At 39.0% G+C, this 18,284-nt stretch overlaps 1 protein-coding gene across 6 annotated transcripts in view; it reads left to right on the plus strand.

The window, feature by feature from the left end:
* LCLAT1 (lysocardiolipin acyltransferase 1) overlaps nucleotides 1-18,284 on the plus strand; it is a 189,504-nt gene that overhangs the window by 73,599 nt on the left and 97,621 nt on the right. For all 6 annotated transcript variants that reach the window (XM_073897221.1, XM_073897226.1, XM_073897225.1 and 3 more), the window contains one exon: nucleotides 1,685-1,883. In XM_073897221.1, coding sequence (XP_073753322.1) covers nucleotides 1,685-1,883 — 199 coding nt within the window. The remainder of the gene's footprint in view (nucleotides 1-1,684; nucleotides 1,884-18,284) is intronic.

An 18,284-nucleotide genomic window follows, 5' to 3' on the forward strand; every position in this document is an offset into this window, starting at 1 on the left:
TTCAGGCACATTCTGATGAAGTGCTGGATGGCAAGGGAGAGAATGCCATACGATATGCTCCTGGACAAACAGTCTGGATTTATTTTGACATTTGGGACCCACGGGATAGACATATTAGAAATTGCACTTAAAAGGTGAAGGTTAAGGTTTGTGATTTATAGGCTTTTAAGATTTTTAACTCTTTTCTGTGGTACAACACATAATTAGCAAATTTATCTTCCTACTAGTTAAGGGAAGGGCATCGTGCATTTCAGTTCTTTGTAAAAACTGTATCATTTGGAAAGCGGAATGGAGCAGATCCAAATTAATAAGCCCTAGATGGTGACTTCACACGTCTTCTGGGCTGAGATACATAATTCAGTGATTCATTTTGGGAGGTGATAGTCCTATATACTTAGAGACATTTCCTGCTGCGGGTCCAATCCTAGAGGACTCTGCCATGATCCTCCCTGTCAGGAAGTCTTTCTACATAGAGACTTGGCTTCCCAAGACTTTGGAGCGGGGGTTATAATTGAGTGGTTATGGACCCTTTTGAAAATCTGATGAAAAGTGCAGGCATTTAGCAAAGTACCCGTGTATACATTTTCAAGAGGTGTTCATATTTACCCCTTGAAGGCCATCCTTCAGGGACTTGATGTTAGGTTAAACACTCATGCCCTAAAGTGAATCTCAGCTCTGGGAAAGTAATTCCATAATTCTTTGGACATAAAACATTCCTGACTTTTCCTTAGCTAATACTCCTTTTAACCTTTTTTTTTCCCTTGGTCCTATGTTTGTTTTGAAGTTCTACTCATCTGTGTCATATGTATCCAAAGTTAGTAAAACAAATGCACACTTTAAAATGATCTATTAAAGTGTAACTATCAAACAGGTCAAGAACTAGAGTATCAGAAGGCAGGTGGTTTGCTGGAGGGCTGAGAAGATAGTCATTTCCTTGCTGTTCTTTAGAATTTTTGCTTCTCTCAGCATTATGCTGGTTGGGTGCCATCCGTGTTGTAGTTCATTTACTTTCATTGTTGCTTCATATTCCATTGTACGGCTCTACACTTATATAAAGGTTTTCATGATGTCTTCTCTGCCTTGGACCAGTTTTCTCTCGTTAATAGTGAAGTCATATTTTAACTAGTAAATTTTTCACCTAAAAATTATTTGCAATAAGGGATTGAAATCAGTAAGTTTTCTTCTGTTTATTGTCTTCTATATATTATATGCCTGGTTATCAGAAAAGTTAAATTCAACAAATACTTGAGCATCTTCTAGGTAGAAGATGCCAGGCTGCAGAACTTTATAAACATATATTTTATTCTTTATATATTGTTAGATATGTATATGTGTTTAAAAAGGTAATACAGAAAGGTATAAAATGAAAATTTTGACTTTCTGTTCCCTCAGCCCTATACTCGGTGTTAATTATCCTTTCTAGAAAGTAATAATCTTATATATCTATAACCTTAAAAAATTACTCAGTGGAATCTTCTTGCATGTCTTTTACACTTTTTAAGTTAAAAATATATCCTGAAGATTTCAGTGAAAGTTAGCATTTAATTAGGAAACTGTCAGAAACGTAAATAAAACTAAAAATAGAAACAGGGCCTTTGTATTCTCATTCTTCCAGATTATAGAAGCAGTAATCTTGAGAAACACTATTTTCAATTGTTACATGTCTGTATTATTTATTCCTTAGGCATTGCTGGAGACCATTTTTGGTATAAAAGTGATTATAACAGGTGATGCGTTTGTTCCTGGGGAAAGAAGTGTCATTATCATGAATCATCGGACAAGAATGGACTGGCTGTTCCTGTGGAACTGTCTGATGAGATATAGCTACCTCAGATTGGAGAAAATTTGCCTCAAAGCTAGTCTCAAAAGTGTTCCTGGATTTGGTAGGTTATTCACAAATCATTTTAAGTTGTTCATTCATTTAATATGTTACTCCCCGACCCCCACCCTAAAACTACAGAATATTAAAGTCATTCCCATTTTTTTCTCACTAGCCTAAAAACATGGATCACAACAGATTATTTTAATCTTTGTTGAGAAAATAAGCTCTTCTCAAGATATGGTCCCAGAGAGACCGACACTTTGAAGAATATGAATTAATAGTTCAGTAACTTTTTACTGCATATTATGCTTCTGGTAATTTAGGCCAGAAAAAAATGAACTGATTCATTCACATTCATCTAACAAATATTAATTGGACACTACTAGTTGCTGGTATTTTCTGAACTTTCCTAATCCAGTTTTTTTTTTTTTTTTTTTTGAAGAATTCTTAGCAGTGCAACATTTCGTATGGTAGACAAGTAGGGATAATTCAGCATTGCATGTTACAACTTAATCTTCCTCCCCTTAATGTGAAATGGGGTGGGGAGCAGACTATATATGTATTAAACCAGCTATTCACATATGGGTATATGAAAACTCCCTGACAGCTTTATCTATTACATCTCTACTTCTGTGGTTTCCACTGTAACATTGATTATTTGAATTCTTTGCCTTCTAAACTATGCCCTTATCAGTGTACTGAAATGGTTGAGGATTTGTGAGGGCAAAAAGGTAGGTGTTTTCCTCAGGATGGACTAGTAAGGAGGTTTATACTCCCCGGACACTCCCGATTTCTTAGGCAACTTCCTTTAGGGTTAACATCCCCATAAAACTAGCATGAAACTGCAAGGCATTTTATGACCTAGCCTCAGAATTCATATAGTGTCACATCTGCAGTATATGACTGGCTGAAGGCAGTCACTATCTTCAGAGATTCTAGGGGAGAGCAGAGAGAAATGTCGAAGAACTTACCAGTATTTCCAAAACTGCCACTTCCCTTAAAAGGACTGATCAAGAAAGAAAAGACACATGTTACCAGTAGCAAGGATGATAATTTATATGAAATCAGGAAGTTACATACAGAAAAATACAACTGACAATTTTGTCAACAGTGAAGAAAAATTTAAGCAGTCTTGTATCTAATAAAGACATTGAATCCATAATTAAAAGTCTTATTACAAAGGTTTTTGGACCTTTGTCCAAAGGACAGCAGCCTGATTTTTCTCAGACTTAAAAAAAGTGGTCAAATAGTGTATCACTCATCTCTTCAGAATGACTAGGAAACAATACCGTAACCTTCTAATTGCCTTAACTAGAGAAATAAATTCTAAAGGCTTAAGAGTAGAGGGGCATGAACAACTAAGAAATAGCACAAGCAAAAGCATCTTCAAAAAGTCTAATACTAAGTTCCAGAATACTGAACACAGGTCAGGACATACTGGTTCACAGCACATGCTATAGGGAAATGATTATAGAAAGATAGTGTGACTTGAAGATGCAACCTCAGAGAAGCATTGCTTTTGAAGGAGAAGCAGATACAAAGCGAGGAGTTAGCTCCCCATAGAGGTGTGGCAGTGAGGAAAACAAGGAAATTAAAGATCCTGCAGGAAGAAAAAGAGGGGCAAAAAATAATAGCCTTTCCTCACCCCTCCCCCAACAAACCTACAAAAAACTGCCATACAATAATTGTATATCTATAAAAGAAATCTCTTAAGGGCAGAACTGAAAAATCCAAAACCTACACTGTAACATGACACTCTTCAACTGCATGAAATGTCCTCAAATAAACATTTGGGAGTATGGGGGCAAAAAACCACTTTGAGAAATACAAAGAACAATAGTGGTCAAGAAGACAAGAAAAAAATATAAGGGGAATGGATTGAATTAAAAAAAAAGGACAAGAAGGCAAAATCCTACCAGAAATGTATAGGAAAAGAATTAAAATGAGGGAAAAAAATATCAAAGTAGTTGAAATGGAAGGTAGTCAGAGGAGGTCTGACATATATATAATTAGAGCCCCTAAAGAAGACAATTGGAAGTATAACCCAAGAAAATATTTTGGGCAAAAATGAGGACATGAGAGGCACTTCCAGGATGACCGCATGAGTAGCTCCACAGACCAGCTGCCCAGTGAAATGGTGAAAATTCTAAAACAACAGTCATTTAGAGTCTCTGGAAATTCAAGAAAGTTTACCAAGATTTGTTAAGAACAATGAGAATCTGTGGCATTTGAAACAACACATTTTCTTTTCCTTCCATCCCCCAGTTTAGTCAGACAGAAACTTCACTCCAGACTGGCACAGCCAAAAAAAAAAAAAACAGGCCTCCCTCCCTCCCTCCCTGGCTCCTCATTGGGTGCCTTTCTTCCACAAGTCCTCACTATCTTCACTGGAATAACTTCATATTGATTATACAATGACTGGGCTCTGTGGTTTTCAGGGAAGCAAATTAAGCTAGAAGTCTGTGGTAAAGTAAAAATTTTACATCTGTATATGAAGGAACAATGAATTTGAAGTACAAGAAAAATGGTTGCATTATCACTTAATGCCAAAGTTTTATTTCCATTTAATATAGTATATATTTAAAGCCTGCATTCTCCAGTTAGGTATTACTTTGACTCGAACCTAAATACAGAATATTTATGTCCTATTGTGAAATTAACTTTAGAGCCAACATATTGAGGCAGGATCTAGGAACCATTAAATTTTCTCTTTTAATGTTATATATACTATTTAACAGGCTTGGCGGGTCCACATTTAATTTATTTGAGCTTATATTAAAAAACATATAAACAAAAAATGAACATGATGAGCATGTGTGGGTCATGCTACAGCATCGCGGGGAGGAGTAAATATGTGGAGATTTAGAATGTGTTCTAACTTAAGTTACTACTAACTTAAAATAAGACTACTTACATTTGTAACAATCCATGTAAGTCTCTTGGTAACTACAAAGCAAAACCTTGTAGTTTGATACACAAAAGAGAAAGAATTCGAGCATACCAGTGCAGAAAATCATCAAATCACAAAGGAAGAGAACCAGAGAAGAGAGGAACAAAGGAAGTATAAAATAGCCAGAAAACAATGAACACTATGGCAATAAGTGCATGCCTGTCAATATTTACATTAAATGTGAATGGACTGAATTCTCAATGAAAAGACAGAGTGGCTGACAAGACCCATCTATATGCTGCCTGTAATAACCTCACCTCAGATGTAAGAGTACGTGCAAAGTGAAGGGATGGAAAAGATGCACATGGAAACCTAAAGAAAGCTAGATAAAGACTAATTAAGAGACAAGGTCATTATATAATGATAAAGGGGTCAATCCAATAAGAAGATAGCAGTACAGTAATAGTACGGGACTTTAAAACCCACTTTTATCAATGGATAGATCATCCAGACAGAAAAATCAATAAGGAAACATTGGCATTAAAATGACATGTTAGACCAGACGGACTTTACAGACCTATATGGAACATTTCATCCAAATTCAACAGAATACACATTCTTTTCAAGTAACACGTGGAAACATTCTGTAGGATATGTCAATTGTTAGGCCACAAAACAAGTTTTTTGTTTTGTTTTGTTTTTTTAGTTTTTATTTAAATTCCAGTTAGGGTGGGAGAAAAGATGGCAGAAGAGTAGGGGACCCTATCCCAACTGGTCCCTAGAATTGAGCTGGATATCTACCAGACCACATTGAGCACTCATGAAATCAGGCTGAGATGTAAGAAAATAGATCTGGATCTCTACAAACAGTATCTCAGGCAGTTGGTTTCGAGGTATGAAGCAGGGAGCCATGATTCCACGGGCAGATATCAGAGGATAAATGGCAGCAGGAGGGAGCCTGGCTGTGGGGATCCTACACCTCCCGTGAGCAACAGCTTCACGCGCTGGGGACGGGGCACAGACTCACAGACCGATAGCAGCGGGGAAAGGACTTTAGGGCAGCCCCTGGGATGGAAACCCGGAGGGCGGGGTTGCGCGTGCGAACTGGGAGCGGCTGGCGGTTTTAGAAGCACAAAGGGCAGAGACGTGCCCCGACCTGGAGGCAGGTCGGGGGCGCTGCGGATGGGCGCACAACCCAGGATGCTGTAGTTTATAGCAGCGTGGACAGAAACGGAGATAGTGTGGCCTGGAGAGTGTACTGAAGAACAGACTGCGGTCTCTCTGCTCTGAGGCAGAGGGTTGGAAACGGTCTCTTCTGCTCTCAGAAGAGACGCGGAAAGCCGCGGGAGAACAAAAGCCCCCAAAAAACTGGTTCCCACTGAGCCCATTCCCCTCTGCACTGGGCAGGGCAACTCCTCCCAAACAGGGTTGCCTGAGCAACAGCATGGCAGGCCCCTCCCCCAGAAGACAGGCTGGGAAAACAAGAGGCCAGCAACCCTAAGGTCCCTAGAAAACAGGTGCATCTTGCTTGGGTTCTGGTCAATAATTTGGACTCTATACATACCCTCATCCACCATCAACAGAATGACTAGGAGTAGGAACCCCCAAAATAGAGAAGTCTCAGAGATAATGACTTATGCATCAGATTTACAAATGGATGCAGATATAACCAAGATGTCGGAGATGAAATTCAGGCTAGCAATTGTGAAGACAATAGTTAGAATGGAGAAATCAATTAATGGCAGCATAGAGTCTCTAAGGGCAGAAATGAAAGCTGAATTGGCAGAACTTAAAAATGCTATCAATGAGATCCAATCTAATTTAGATACTCTAACTGCTAGGGTGAGTGAGGCAGAAGAACGAATAAGTGCCCTGGAAGACAATTTAATAGATATAAAGGGAAAAGGGGAGGCCAGGGAAGAACAACTCAGAATCCATGAAAATAGAATCAGAGAAATAAGTGACACCATGAAGCGTTCCAATGTCAGAATTATTGGAATCCTGGAGGGAGTGGAGAGAGAGGACTAGAAAATATATTTGAGCAAATCGTAGCTGATAACTTCCCTAATCTGGGGAATGAAACAAACATTCGTGTCCTAGAGGCAGAGAGGACCCCTCCCAAGATCAAGGAAAACACCACCCTGGCATGTAATAGTAAAACTTGCAAATCTTAGAACCAAGGAAACCATCTTAAGGGCAGTTAGGGGGAAGAGATTCCTTACGTACAGAGGGAGGAACATCAGAATAACGTCAGACTTATCCACAGAGACCTGGCAAGCCAGAAAGGCCTGGCAAGACATATTCAGGGTAGTAAACGAGAAGAACATACAACCAAGAATACTTTATCCGGTAAGGCTGTCATTTAGAATGGAGAGATGCAGAGCTTCCAAGACCGGCAGAAACTGAAAGAATATGTGACCACTAAGCCGGCCCTCCAAGAAATATTAAGGGGGTCTATAAAAGGAGAAAGACCCCAAGAGTGATATACAACAGAAATTTACAGAGACAATCTATATAAACAACATCTTCACAGGGCCACATGATGACAATTAATTCATACCTTTCAATAATCACTCTCAACGTGAATGGCCTAAATGCTCCCATAAAACGGCACAGGGTTGCAGATTGGATAAAAAGACAGGACCCATCCATATGCTGCCTACAAGAGACTCATTTTGAACCTAAAGATACGTCCAGACTGAAAGTGAAGGGTTGGAGATCCATCTTCCATGCCAGCGGACTTCAAAAGAAAGCTGGGTAGCATTTCTTATATCAGACAAATTAGATTTTAAACTAAAGTCTGTAGTTAGAGACACAGAAGGACACTATATCATTCTTAAAGGGTTTATCCAACAAGAAGATCTAACAATTGTAAATATCTATGCCCCCAACATGGGAGCAGCCATCTACATAAGCCAACTGTTAACCAAAATAAAGAGTCATATTGATAACAATACATTAATTGTAGGAGACCTCAATACTCCACTCTCAGCAATGGACAGATCATCTAAGCAGAAAATCAACAAGGAAACAAGAGCTTTGAATGACACACTGGACCAGATGGACCTCATAGATATATACAGAACATTCCACCCTAAAACAACGGAATACTCATTCTTCTCGAGTACACATGGAACTTTCTCCGGAATAGACCACATACTGGGTGACAAATCAGGTCTCAACCGACACCAAAAGACTGAGATTATTCCCTGCATAGTCTCAGACCACAATGCTTTAAAACTGGAACTCAATCACAAGAAAAAATTTGGCAGAAATTCAAACACTTGGAAGCTAAAGACCACTCTGCTCAAGAATGTTTGGGTCAACCGGGAAATCAAAGAAGAACTTAAACAATTCATGGAAAACAATGAGAACAAAAACACATTGGTCCAAAACCTATGGGATACTGCAAAGGCGGTCCGAAGGGGGAAATACATAGCCATCCAAGCCTCACTCAAAAAAATAGAAAAATCCCAAATTCACCAACTAACTCTACACCTTAAAGAACTAGAGAAAAAGCAACAAACGATGCCTAAGCCATGAATTAGAAGAGAAATAATTAAAATTAAAGCAGAGATCAATGAATTAGAAACCAGAAACACATTAGATCAGATCAACAAAACTAAAAGCTCGTTCTTTGAAAGAATTAGTAAGATCGATAAATTACTGGCCAGACTTATCCAAAAGAAAATAGAAAGGACCCAAATTAATAAAATTATGAATGAAAGGGGAGAGATCACGACTAACACCAAGGAAGTAGAAACAATTTTTAGAAATTATTATCAACAACTCTGTGCCAATAAACTGAGCAATCTGGATGAAATGGAGGCCTTCCTGGAAACCTATAAGCTGCCAAGACTGAAACAGGAAGAAATTGACAACCCGAATAGGCCAATAACCAGTAACAAGATTGAAGCAGTGATCAAAAACCTCCCAAAAAACAAGAGTCCAGGGCCTGATGGATTCCCTGGAGAATTCTACCAAACATTCAAAGAAGAAACAATACCTATTCTACTGAAGCTGTTTCAAAAAATAGAAACAGAAGGAAAACTTCCAAACTCATTCAATGAGGCCAGCATTACCTTAATCCCCAAACCAGGCAAAGACCCCATCAAAAAGAATTTCAGACCGATATCTCTGATGAATATGGATTCCAAAATCCTCAACAAAATCCTAGCCAATAGGATCCAACAATACATTAAAAGGATCATCCACCACGACCAAGTGGGATTTATCCCCGGGATGCAAGGGTGGCTCAACATTCGCAAATCAATCAATGTGATAGAACACATGAATAAGAGGAGGGAGAAGAACGATATGGTCCTCTCAATTGATGCAGAAAAAGCCTTTGACAAAATACAACATCCTCTCCTGATTAAAACTCTTCAGAGTATAGGGATAGAGGGAACATTCCTCAAGTTCATAAAATCCATCTATGAAAAACCCACAGCAAATATCATCCTCAATGGGGGAAAAGCTGAGAGCCTTTTCCTTACGATCAGGAACACATCAAGGATGCACACTCTCACCACTATTGTTCAACATAGTACCAGAAGTCTTGGCAACAGCAATCAGACAACAAAAAGAAATACAAGGTATTCAAATTGGCAAAGAAGTCAAACTCCCTCTTTTCGCAGATGACATGATACTTTACGTGGAAAACCCAAAAGACTCCACCCCCAAATTACTAGAACTCGTACAACAATTCGGTAATGTGGCAGGATACAAAATCAATGCACAGAAATCAGTTGCTTTCTTACACACTAACAACGCAACTGTAGAAAGAGTAATTAGAGAAATGATTCCATTTACAATAGCACCAAAAACCATAAGATACCTCGGAATAAACCTAACCCAAGAGGTAAAGGATCTATAATCTAGGAACTACAGAACACTCATGAAAGAAATTGAAGATGACACAAAAAGATGGAAAAATATTTCATGCTCATAGATCGGAAGAATAAACATTGTTAAAATGTCTATGCTACCTAGAGCAATCTATACCTTCATTGCCATCCCGATCAAAATTCCAATGACATTTTTCAAAGTGCTGGAACAAACAATCCTAAAGTTTGTATGGAATCAGAAAAGACCCCAAATCGCCAAGGAAATGTTGGAAAAGAAAATGCTGGGGGCATCACGTTGCCCTATTTCAAGCTTTATTACAAAGCTGTGATCACCAAGACAGCATGGTACTGGCGCAAAAGCAGACATATAGACCAATGGAACAGAATGGAGAACCCAGATATGGACCCTCAACTCTATGGTCAAAGAATCTTCGACAAAGCAGGAGAAAACATGCAATGGAAAAAAGACAGTCTCTACAATAAATGATGCTGGGGAAATTGGACAGCCACAGGCAGAAGAATGAAACTCGACCATTCTCTAACACCATACACAAAGATAAACTCAAAATGAATGAAAGACCTCAATGTGAGACAGGAATCCATCAAAATCCTAGGGGAGAACATAGGCAGTAACCTCTTTGACATCGGCCACAGCAACTTCTTTCAAGATACATCTCCAAAAGCTAGTGAAACAAAAGCAAAAATGAACTTTTGGGATTTCATCAAGATAAAAGCTTCTGCACAGCAAAGGAAACAGTCAAGAAAACAAAATGGTAGAAGATATTTGCAAATGACACTACAGATAAAGGGCTGGTATCCAAGATCTATAAAGAACTTCTCAAACTCAACATCCAAAAAACAAATCATGAAGTCAAAAAATGGGAAGATATGAAAAGACACTTCTCTGAAGAAGACATACAAATGCCTAACAGACACATGAAAAAAATGTTCATCAACATTATCCATCAGGGAAATTCAAATCAAAACCACATTGAGATACCACCTTACACCAGTTAGAATGGCAAAAATGGACAGGGAAAGAAACAACAAATGTTGGAGAGGTTGTGGAGAAAGGGGAACCCTCTTACACTGTTGGTGGGAATGCAAGTTGGTACAGCCACTTAGGAAAACAGTGTGGACGTTCCTCAAAAATTTAAAAATAGAGTTACCCTATGACCTAGCAATTGCATTCCTGGGTATTTACCCCAAAGACACAGATGTAGTGAAAAGAAGGGTTATATGCACCCCAGTGTTCCCAGCGGCAATGTCCGCAATAGCCAAACTGTGGGAAGAGCTGAGATGCCCTTCAACAGATGAATGGATAAAGAAGATGTGGTCCGCTGAAGGGGTACGTGCACCCCAGTGTTTATAGCAGCAATGTCCACAATAGCCAAACTGTGGAAAGAGCCAAGATGTCCATCGACAGATGAATGGATAAAGAAGAGGTGGTATATATACACAATGGAATATTATGCAGCCATCAAAAGGAATGAGATCTTGCCATTTGCAACGACGTGGATGGAACTGGAAGGTGTTATGCTTAGTGAAATAAGTCAATCAGAGAAAGACATGTATCATATGACCTCACTGATATGAGGAATTCTTAATCTCAGGAACAAACTGAGTGTTACTGGAGTGGTTGGGGGGGGGGGGGGATGGGGTGGCTGGGTGATAGACATTGGGGAGGGTATGTGCTACGGTGAGCGCTGTGAATTGTGCAAGACTGTTGAATCACAGATCTGTACTTCTGAAACAAATAACGCAACATATTTTAAGAAAAAAGAAAAAGAAGAAGATAGCAGGAGAGGAAGAATGAAGGGGAGTAAGTCAGAGGGGAAGACGAACCAGGAGAGATGATGGACTCTGAAAAACAAACTGAGGGTTCTGGAGGGGAGGAGGGTGGGGGGATGGGTTAGCCTGGTGATGGGTATTAAGGAGGGCGCATTCTGCATGGAGCACTGGGTGTTATGAACAAACAATGAATCATGGAACACTACACCAAAACAAATGATGTAATATATGGTGATTAACATAACAATAAAAAATAAAAAAAAAAGAAGATGTGGTCCATATGTACAATGGAATATTACTCAGCCATCAGAAAGGATGAATACCCAACTTTTACATCAACATGGTTGGGACTGGAGGAGATTATGCTAAGTGAAAGAAGTCAAGCAGAGAGTCAATTATCATATGGTTTCACTCATATGTGGAACATAAGGAATAGCGTGGAGGACCACAGGGGAAGGGAGGGAAAAATGAAGGGGGGCAGAATTGGAGGGAGAAATGAACCATGAGAGACTGTAGACTCTGAGAAACAAACAGGGTTTTAGAAGGGAGGGGGAAATTGGTTAGCCCAGTGATGGATATTAAGGAGCGCGTATTGCATGGAGCACTGGGTGTTACACGAAAACAATGGAATGTGGATCACCACATCAAAAACTAATGATATATTGTATGGTGACTAACATAATAAAATTTAAAAAAATAAATAAATTCCAGTTAGTCAACACAGTGTAATATTAGTTTCAGGTACACAGTTTAGTGATTCAGCACTTGCATACAACATTTGGTGCTCCTCACAAGTGCAGTCCTTAATTCCCATCACCTACTTAACCCATCCCCCCCACTTACATCCCCTCTGGTAACCAGTTCTCTATATTTAAGAGTCTCTTGTTTGGTTTGCCTCTCAATAAATTTAAGAAGATTGACATCATATGAAGCATCTTCTCTGATCCCAACAGTATGAAACTAAAAGCCATTACAAGAAGAAAACTGGAAAATTTGCAAATTTGTGGAGATTGACAAATCGGTTCTTCAGTAGTATGTTGTTTAAAGAAGAAATCAAAAGATAAAAAAATACCTTGAGGCAAATGGAAATATAACATACCACAAAACAGAGTTCCAGGCTGTGGAAAGAGCAGTTCTAAGAGGGAAGTTCATGGTGATAAATGCCTACATGAAGACAAAAGAAAGATGTCAAATAACCTAACTTTACACCTCAAGGAAGTAGAAAAAGAGGAATAAGTGAAGCCCAAAGTTAATACAGAAAGAAAATGACAAGGATCAGGTGCAAATAATGAAACCGAGTAAAAAGACATTTTGGAAATGTAATCAACTTTTTTGGAAAATGTAATCAAAATGGACAAACCTTTAGCTAGAGTCACCCAAGAAAAAAGAAATCACAAATAAAATTAGAAATGAAAGAAGAGATGTAAAAACTGATACCACAGAAATACAAAGGATAAGAGACTGCTATGAACAGTTATATGCCAAATTGGACAACTTAGAAGAAATAAATTCCTAGAAGTGTAAAATTTAGCAAGACTGAATCATGAAGAAATAGAAAATCTGAACAGACCAGTAAGATTTCATTGGTAATCCCAAACCTCCCATTAAACAAAGGTTCAGGACCAGATGGCTTCACTGGTAAATTCTACTAAACATTTAAAGAATTAATACCAATTCTTCTCAGTCTCTTCCAAACAAAAGATAGGAGGGAACACTTCCAAAGTCATTTTACAAGGCCCTCATTACCTTCGTACAAAACCAGGTAAGATGCCTCAAGGAAAGGACATGCCAGTATACCTGATGAACACACGTGAAAATCTGCAACAAAATATGAGCAAAGTGAGCTTAGGAATAAATTAAAAGAATACAGGACATGAAGGAAGTGGCGTTTATCCTCAGGCTACTTTAATGCACTGCTTATTTCTCAAAGCAAAATATTCTTCTCTTCAGTATTCACTAGACTTTACATTAAGAGTCATGCTTATAAAACAAATTCCTTTGGTGATCATTTTACCTTTGGATGAGAGTTTTGTCCTCAATAAATGCCACAGTCTGAGAATTTAAAAAAAAAAAAATTAAAGAACTCATACACCATAATCAAGTAGGATTTATTCTGGGGGATGCAAGGTTGGTACACCATCTGCAAATCAACCAATGTGATATACCACATTAACAAAATGAGGGATACAAATCATAAGATCATCTCAATAGATGCCAAAAAGCATTTGACAGAATTCAGCATCCATTTATGATAAAAATTCTCAACAAAGTGGGTATTGAGGGAATGTATCTCAATACCATAAAGGCCATATATGATAAGCCCATACCTAACATCATAGTTACCAAATGCTGGAAGCTTGAGACTTTTCCTCTAAAATCAGGAATAAGACAAGAATGCCCACTCTCATCACCTTTATTCAACATAATACTGGAAATCCTAGCCACAGCAGGATCGATGGATGCATTGGATGGCATCTGAATTAAAGGAAGAAAACGGTTACTATTTGCTGATTACATGATATTATATGTAGAAAACCTTGAATTTAGTAAAATTGTAGGATACAAAATCATTATACAAATATCTGTCACATTTCTTTTTTGCATTTCTGTATAATAAACTATCAGACACATTAAGAAAATTATCCCATTTATAACTGTATTAAAGAGAATAAAACACTTTGTAATACATTTAACAAAGAGGTGAGATAACCTGTACACTGAAAACTATAAGATAATGGTGAAAGAAATTGAAAAGAAACAAATGGAAAGGTATTTGGTCCTCATGGATTGGAATAATTAACGTTGTTAAAATGTCCATACTACTCAAAGCAATGTACGGATTCAGTGCAATCTCTATCAAAATTTCAATGGTATTTTTCACAGAAATAAGCAATCCTAAAATTTGTATGGAGCCAAAAAAAGACCCCAAATAGCCAAAGCAAAATCATGAGAAAGAACAAACCTGGAGGCATTACACTTCCTTCTCTCACAGTATATTACAAGTCTATGGTTAGCAGAGCAGTATTTGCATAAAAACAGACACAGATAAGTAGAACAGAATGGAGAACCTAGAACTAAAGCTATGCAAATATGGTCAATTAATTTATGACAGGAATGCAGAATATGTAATACACATTACTGAAGAATAAATGGTGTTGGGAAAACTGGACAGCCACATGCAAGAGTTAAACTGGACCACTATCTTACAACATACACAAAGATTAACTCAAAGTGGATTAAAGTTGAATGTAAGACCTGAAACCATGAAACTTCTAGAAGAAAACATAGGCGTTAAGCTCCTGAACATTGCTTGGTAATGATTTTATGGATTTGACAACAAAACAAAAATAAAGAAGGACGACATCAAACTGAAAATCTTCTGTACAGGTGACGGAAACCATCAAAAAATGAAAAGGCAATCTACCACATGGGAGAAAATATCTGCAAATCATATGTCTGACAGTGGGTTAGTATACAAAATATGTAAAGAACTGTAACTCAGTAGCAAAGTAAAAACAAACAAAAACACACCAAGAAACCCCCAGCAAATCTGATTTAAAAAATGGGCAGAGGGGCGCCTGGGTGGCTCAGTCGTTAAGCGTCTGCCTTCAGCTCAGGTCATGATCCCAGGGTCCTGGGATCGAGCCCCACATTGGGCTCCCTGCTCGGTGGAGAGCCTGCTTCTCCCTCTCTCATTCCCCCTGCTTGTGTTCCCTGTCTCGCTGTGTCTCTGTCAAATAAATAAATAAAATCTTAAAAAAAATAAAAATAAAAAATGGGCAGAGGATCTGAGTCGACATTTTTTGAAAGAAGACATACAGATGGCTGACTGGTACATGAAAAGGTGCTCAACATCACTAATCAGGGAAATGTAAATCAAAACCATAATGATACATCATTAAACACCTATTAGAGTAGCTACTGTCAAAAAGATGAAAAATAGTGTTGGTGAGGATATGGAAGAAAGGGAACCCCTGTGCACAGTTGGTGGAAATTTAAATTCATTCAGCCGCTATGCAAAGCCATATGGAGAGTTCTCAAAAATTAAAAACAGAGCTACCATATGATCCCACAACTCCACTTTTGGGTATTTATCTGAAGGAAAAGAAGACACTAACTTGAAAAAATATATGCACCCGCATGTTCATCACAGTATTATTTACAGTAGTCAAGATATGGAAGCAACATACCATCCTCACCAGTGGATGAATGATAAAGATGTGAGATAGGAGATTGCTGGGAAGATGGGGAAGTAAGAGGACCCTAGGCTCAATTTGTCCCACTAATACAACTAGATAACACTCACATTAGGGTAAATAACCCAGAAAATAACCCAAAGACTGACAGAACAAACTCTATAACTAAATGGAGAGAAGAGGTTACATTGAAGAGGGTAGGAAGGGCAGAGACACAGTGGGGAGGGAAACCACAGGACTCTCTGAGAGAGGGAGGGACCTGTGGGCACAGAGAGGGGAGAGAAAGAAATTGTCACACCAGGAAGCCCTCACAAGGAAGATGAATCCCCATAACATTTGGCTTTGAAAACCAGAGGGGCCTAATTTTGTGAGTTCTGATAACCAGCAGGGCTTAAAGCCTGGAATTTCAAAAATCAGTGGGTCAGCTCTTGGAGAACTGGGAGGGCAGAAGGTGAGAGAAAACAGAGTCCATGCCCTTAAAGAGACAGCATAACAAATAGCCTGGAGAGAGAGAGAGAGAGAGTGTAGAAGCAGTAGTTTGAAAAATGCCTTGGGTGTATGGGATGGAGTATTATTTACTAATCTCAGATAGGATCCCTGAGGGACAGAGATCACTGGGAGACTCCTCCAGATACAAAGGAGTGGGCAGGAGTTATTTCCCTTTCTCATCTCCCAGCATAAACACATGACCACTTGCAGTGCAGGAATTTACTACCTAGCTTGCTTAGCTTTGCGGATCTTCCCCTTCCAGCTAGACTTGCCTCAGTTCCCAGGTCAACTGCTCTTTCCCTCCCCCAGAAGACAGCACAAACCTTGCCAGTACCTCTCTCCTGATCCCACAGTTTGTGGGACCTTGGTACCCTCCGCAGTAGTGGGTTCCCTCTTAGGGAGGACTGGTGCGTAAACCTTGTTAAAACTGTGTGCCCCACCCCCAGCATATTGCAGATCCACCCTATCTAATACACTTTTGACTGGAGCCCATTCAGACCAGGGCCACAAGCCTGGCAGTGTGCAAACAGCCACAACAGGGGCCACCATCACTCCAAAGTGACTCCTGCCCTCCCTGACACTACTCAGATTGCAGCCCCAGCAGCGAGCTGGGGGCCAACAGGTGGTCTGATTGCAGGCCCTGCCCACCAACAAAAGCTTTTCAGGGGACAACATGGGGGATATCACCCTGCAGTTTGGTGCCACTGCATCTCTGACAAATGCCTAGTCTCACTCAGCTCAAGCCCAAGGTAGCCTTAGACTGGCCCATTAACACCACAGGGACCAAACTGGCAGAGAGCCACTGCAGATGACTGAACTGAAGGAAAAAGCAGCTTATTCAAAACAGCAGAGCACACATACCACATATAGGAGCCGCCCCTGAGTCACCAGTTTCCAGTAAATGGGACCCTGTACTGTAGGGCACTACAGGACCTCTTCTTCATAAGGCCACTACTTTCAAGAGCAGGAGACATAGCTGACTTTCCTAACACATAGAAACAGACACAGGTAACAAAATGAGGAGATAGGAATATGTCCCAAATGAAAGGACAGGACAAAACCACAGCAAGAGACCTAAGTGAAATGGAGGTAAGTAATAGTCAAAAAGATACTTACTGGACTTGAGAGAAGAGTGGAGGACATCAGTGAGACCCTTAACAAAGAGATTTAAAAAAAAGTAATCAGAGATGAAGAACACAGTAAATGAAATTAAGAATACACTAGATGGAATAAATAGCAGGCTAGAGGAAACAGATGAATCAGTCCTGGAGGACAGAGTAATAGAAAGTAACCAAGATGAACAGGTGAGAGAAAAACGTTTATGCAAATAGATAGACCTAGGGAACTCAGTGACTCCATCAAGCGTAGTAACATTTGCATTATAGGGATCCCAGAAGTGGAAGAGAAAAGGAGGCAGAAGATTTACTGAAGAAATAATAGCTGAAAATTTACTGAATCTGGGGTAGGAAACAAATTCAGATGCAGGAGGTATAGAGATCCCCCTACAGAATCAACCCAAGGACGTCCACACCAAGACACATAGCAATTAAAATGTCAAAAAGCTGAGATAAAGAAAGAATTTTAAAAGCAGCAAGAAAAAAACGGTTATATACAAGGGAAACCTCAAGGCTATCTATAGATTTTTCAGCAGAAACTTTGCAGGTTAGAAGAAAGTGGCATAATATATTCATAGGGCTGAAAGGAGAAAGATCTGCAACTGAGAATACTCTGTCTAGCCAGACTATCATTCAGAATACAAGGAGAGAGTTTTCTAGACAAACAAAAGATAAAGGAATTCATCACCAATAAACCAGTCATACAAGAAATGTTAAAGGGGACTCTTAGAGTGGAAAATAAAGACCATAAGTAAGAGTAATAAAAGTAGAAAGCACAGAAGCGGTAAAAGTAAGTATACCTGAAAAAATCAGTCAAGTGACTCACAAAATAAAAAGGAGGTAAAGTATGACTCTATATACCTAAAATGTAGGGGGGAGAGGAGTAAAGAATAGGTTCAAACTTAAGGGACTATTAACTTAGACTGCTATATGCAGAAGATGTTATCTGCAAACCTAGTGGTAATCACAAACCAAAAACCAGTAATAGATATATAAAAAATAAAGAGAAAGGAATCCAAGAATATCACCAAAGAAAGCCAACTTATGAGAGAAGGGAGCAAGGGGAGAAGGGAGCAAGGGAAGAAAGGACCAGAGAAGAACTATAAAAATAACCATAAAACAAGTAACAAAATG

The sequence above is a fragment of the Callorhinus ursinus genome, unplaced genomic scaffold, assembly GCF_003265705.2.
Source record: "Callorhinus ursinus isolate GAN/ISIS: 27379988/994484 unplaced genomic scaffold, GSC_fseal_2.0 scaffold10, whole genome shotgun sequence".
NCBI lineage: Eukaryota > Metazoa > Chordata > Mammalia > Carnivora > Otariidae > Callorhinus > Callorhinus ursinus.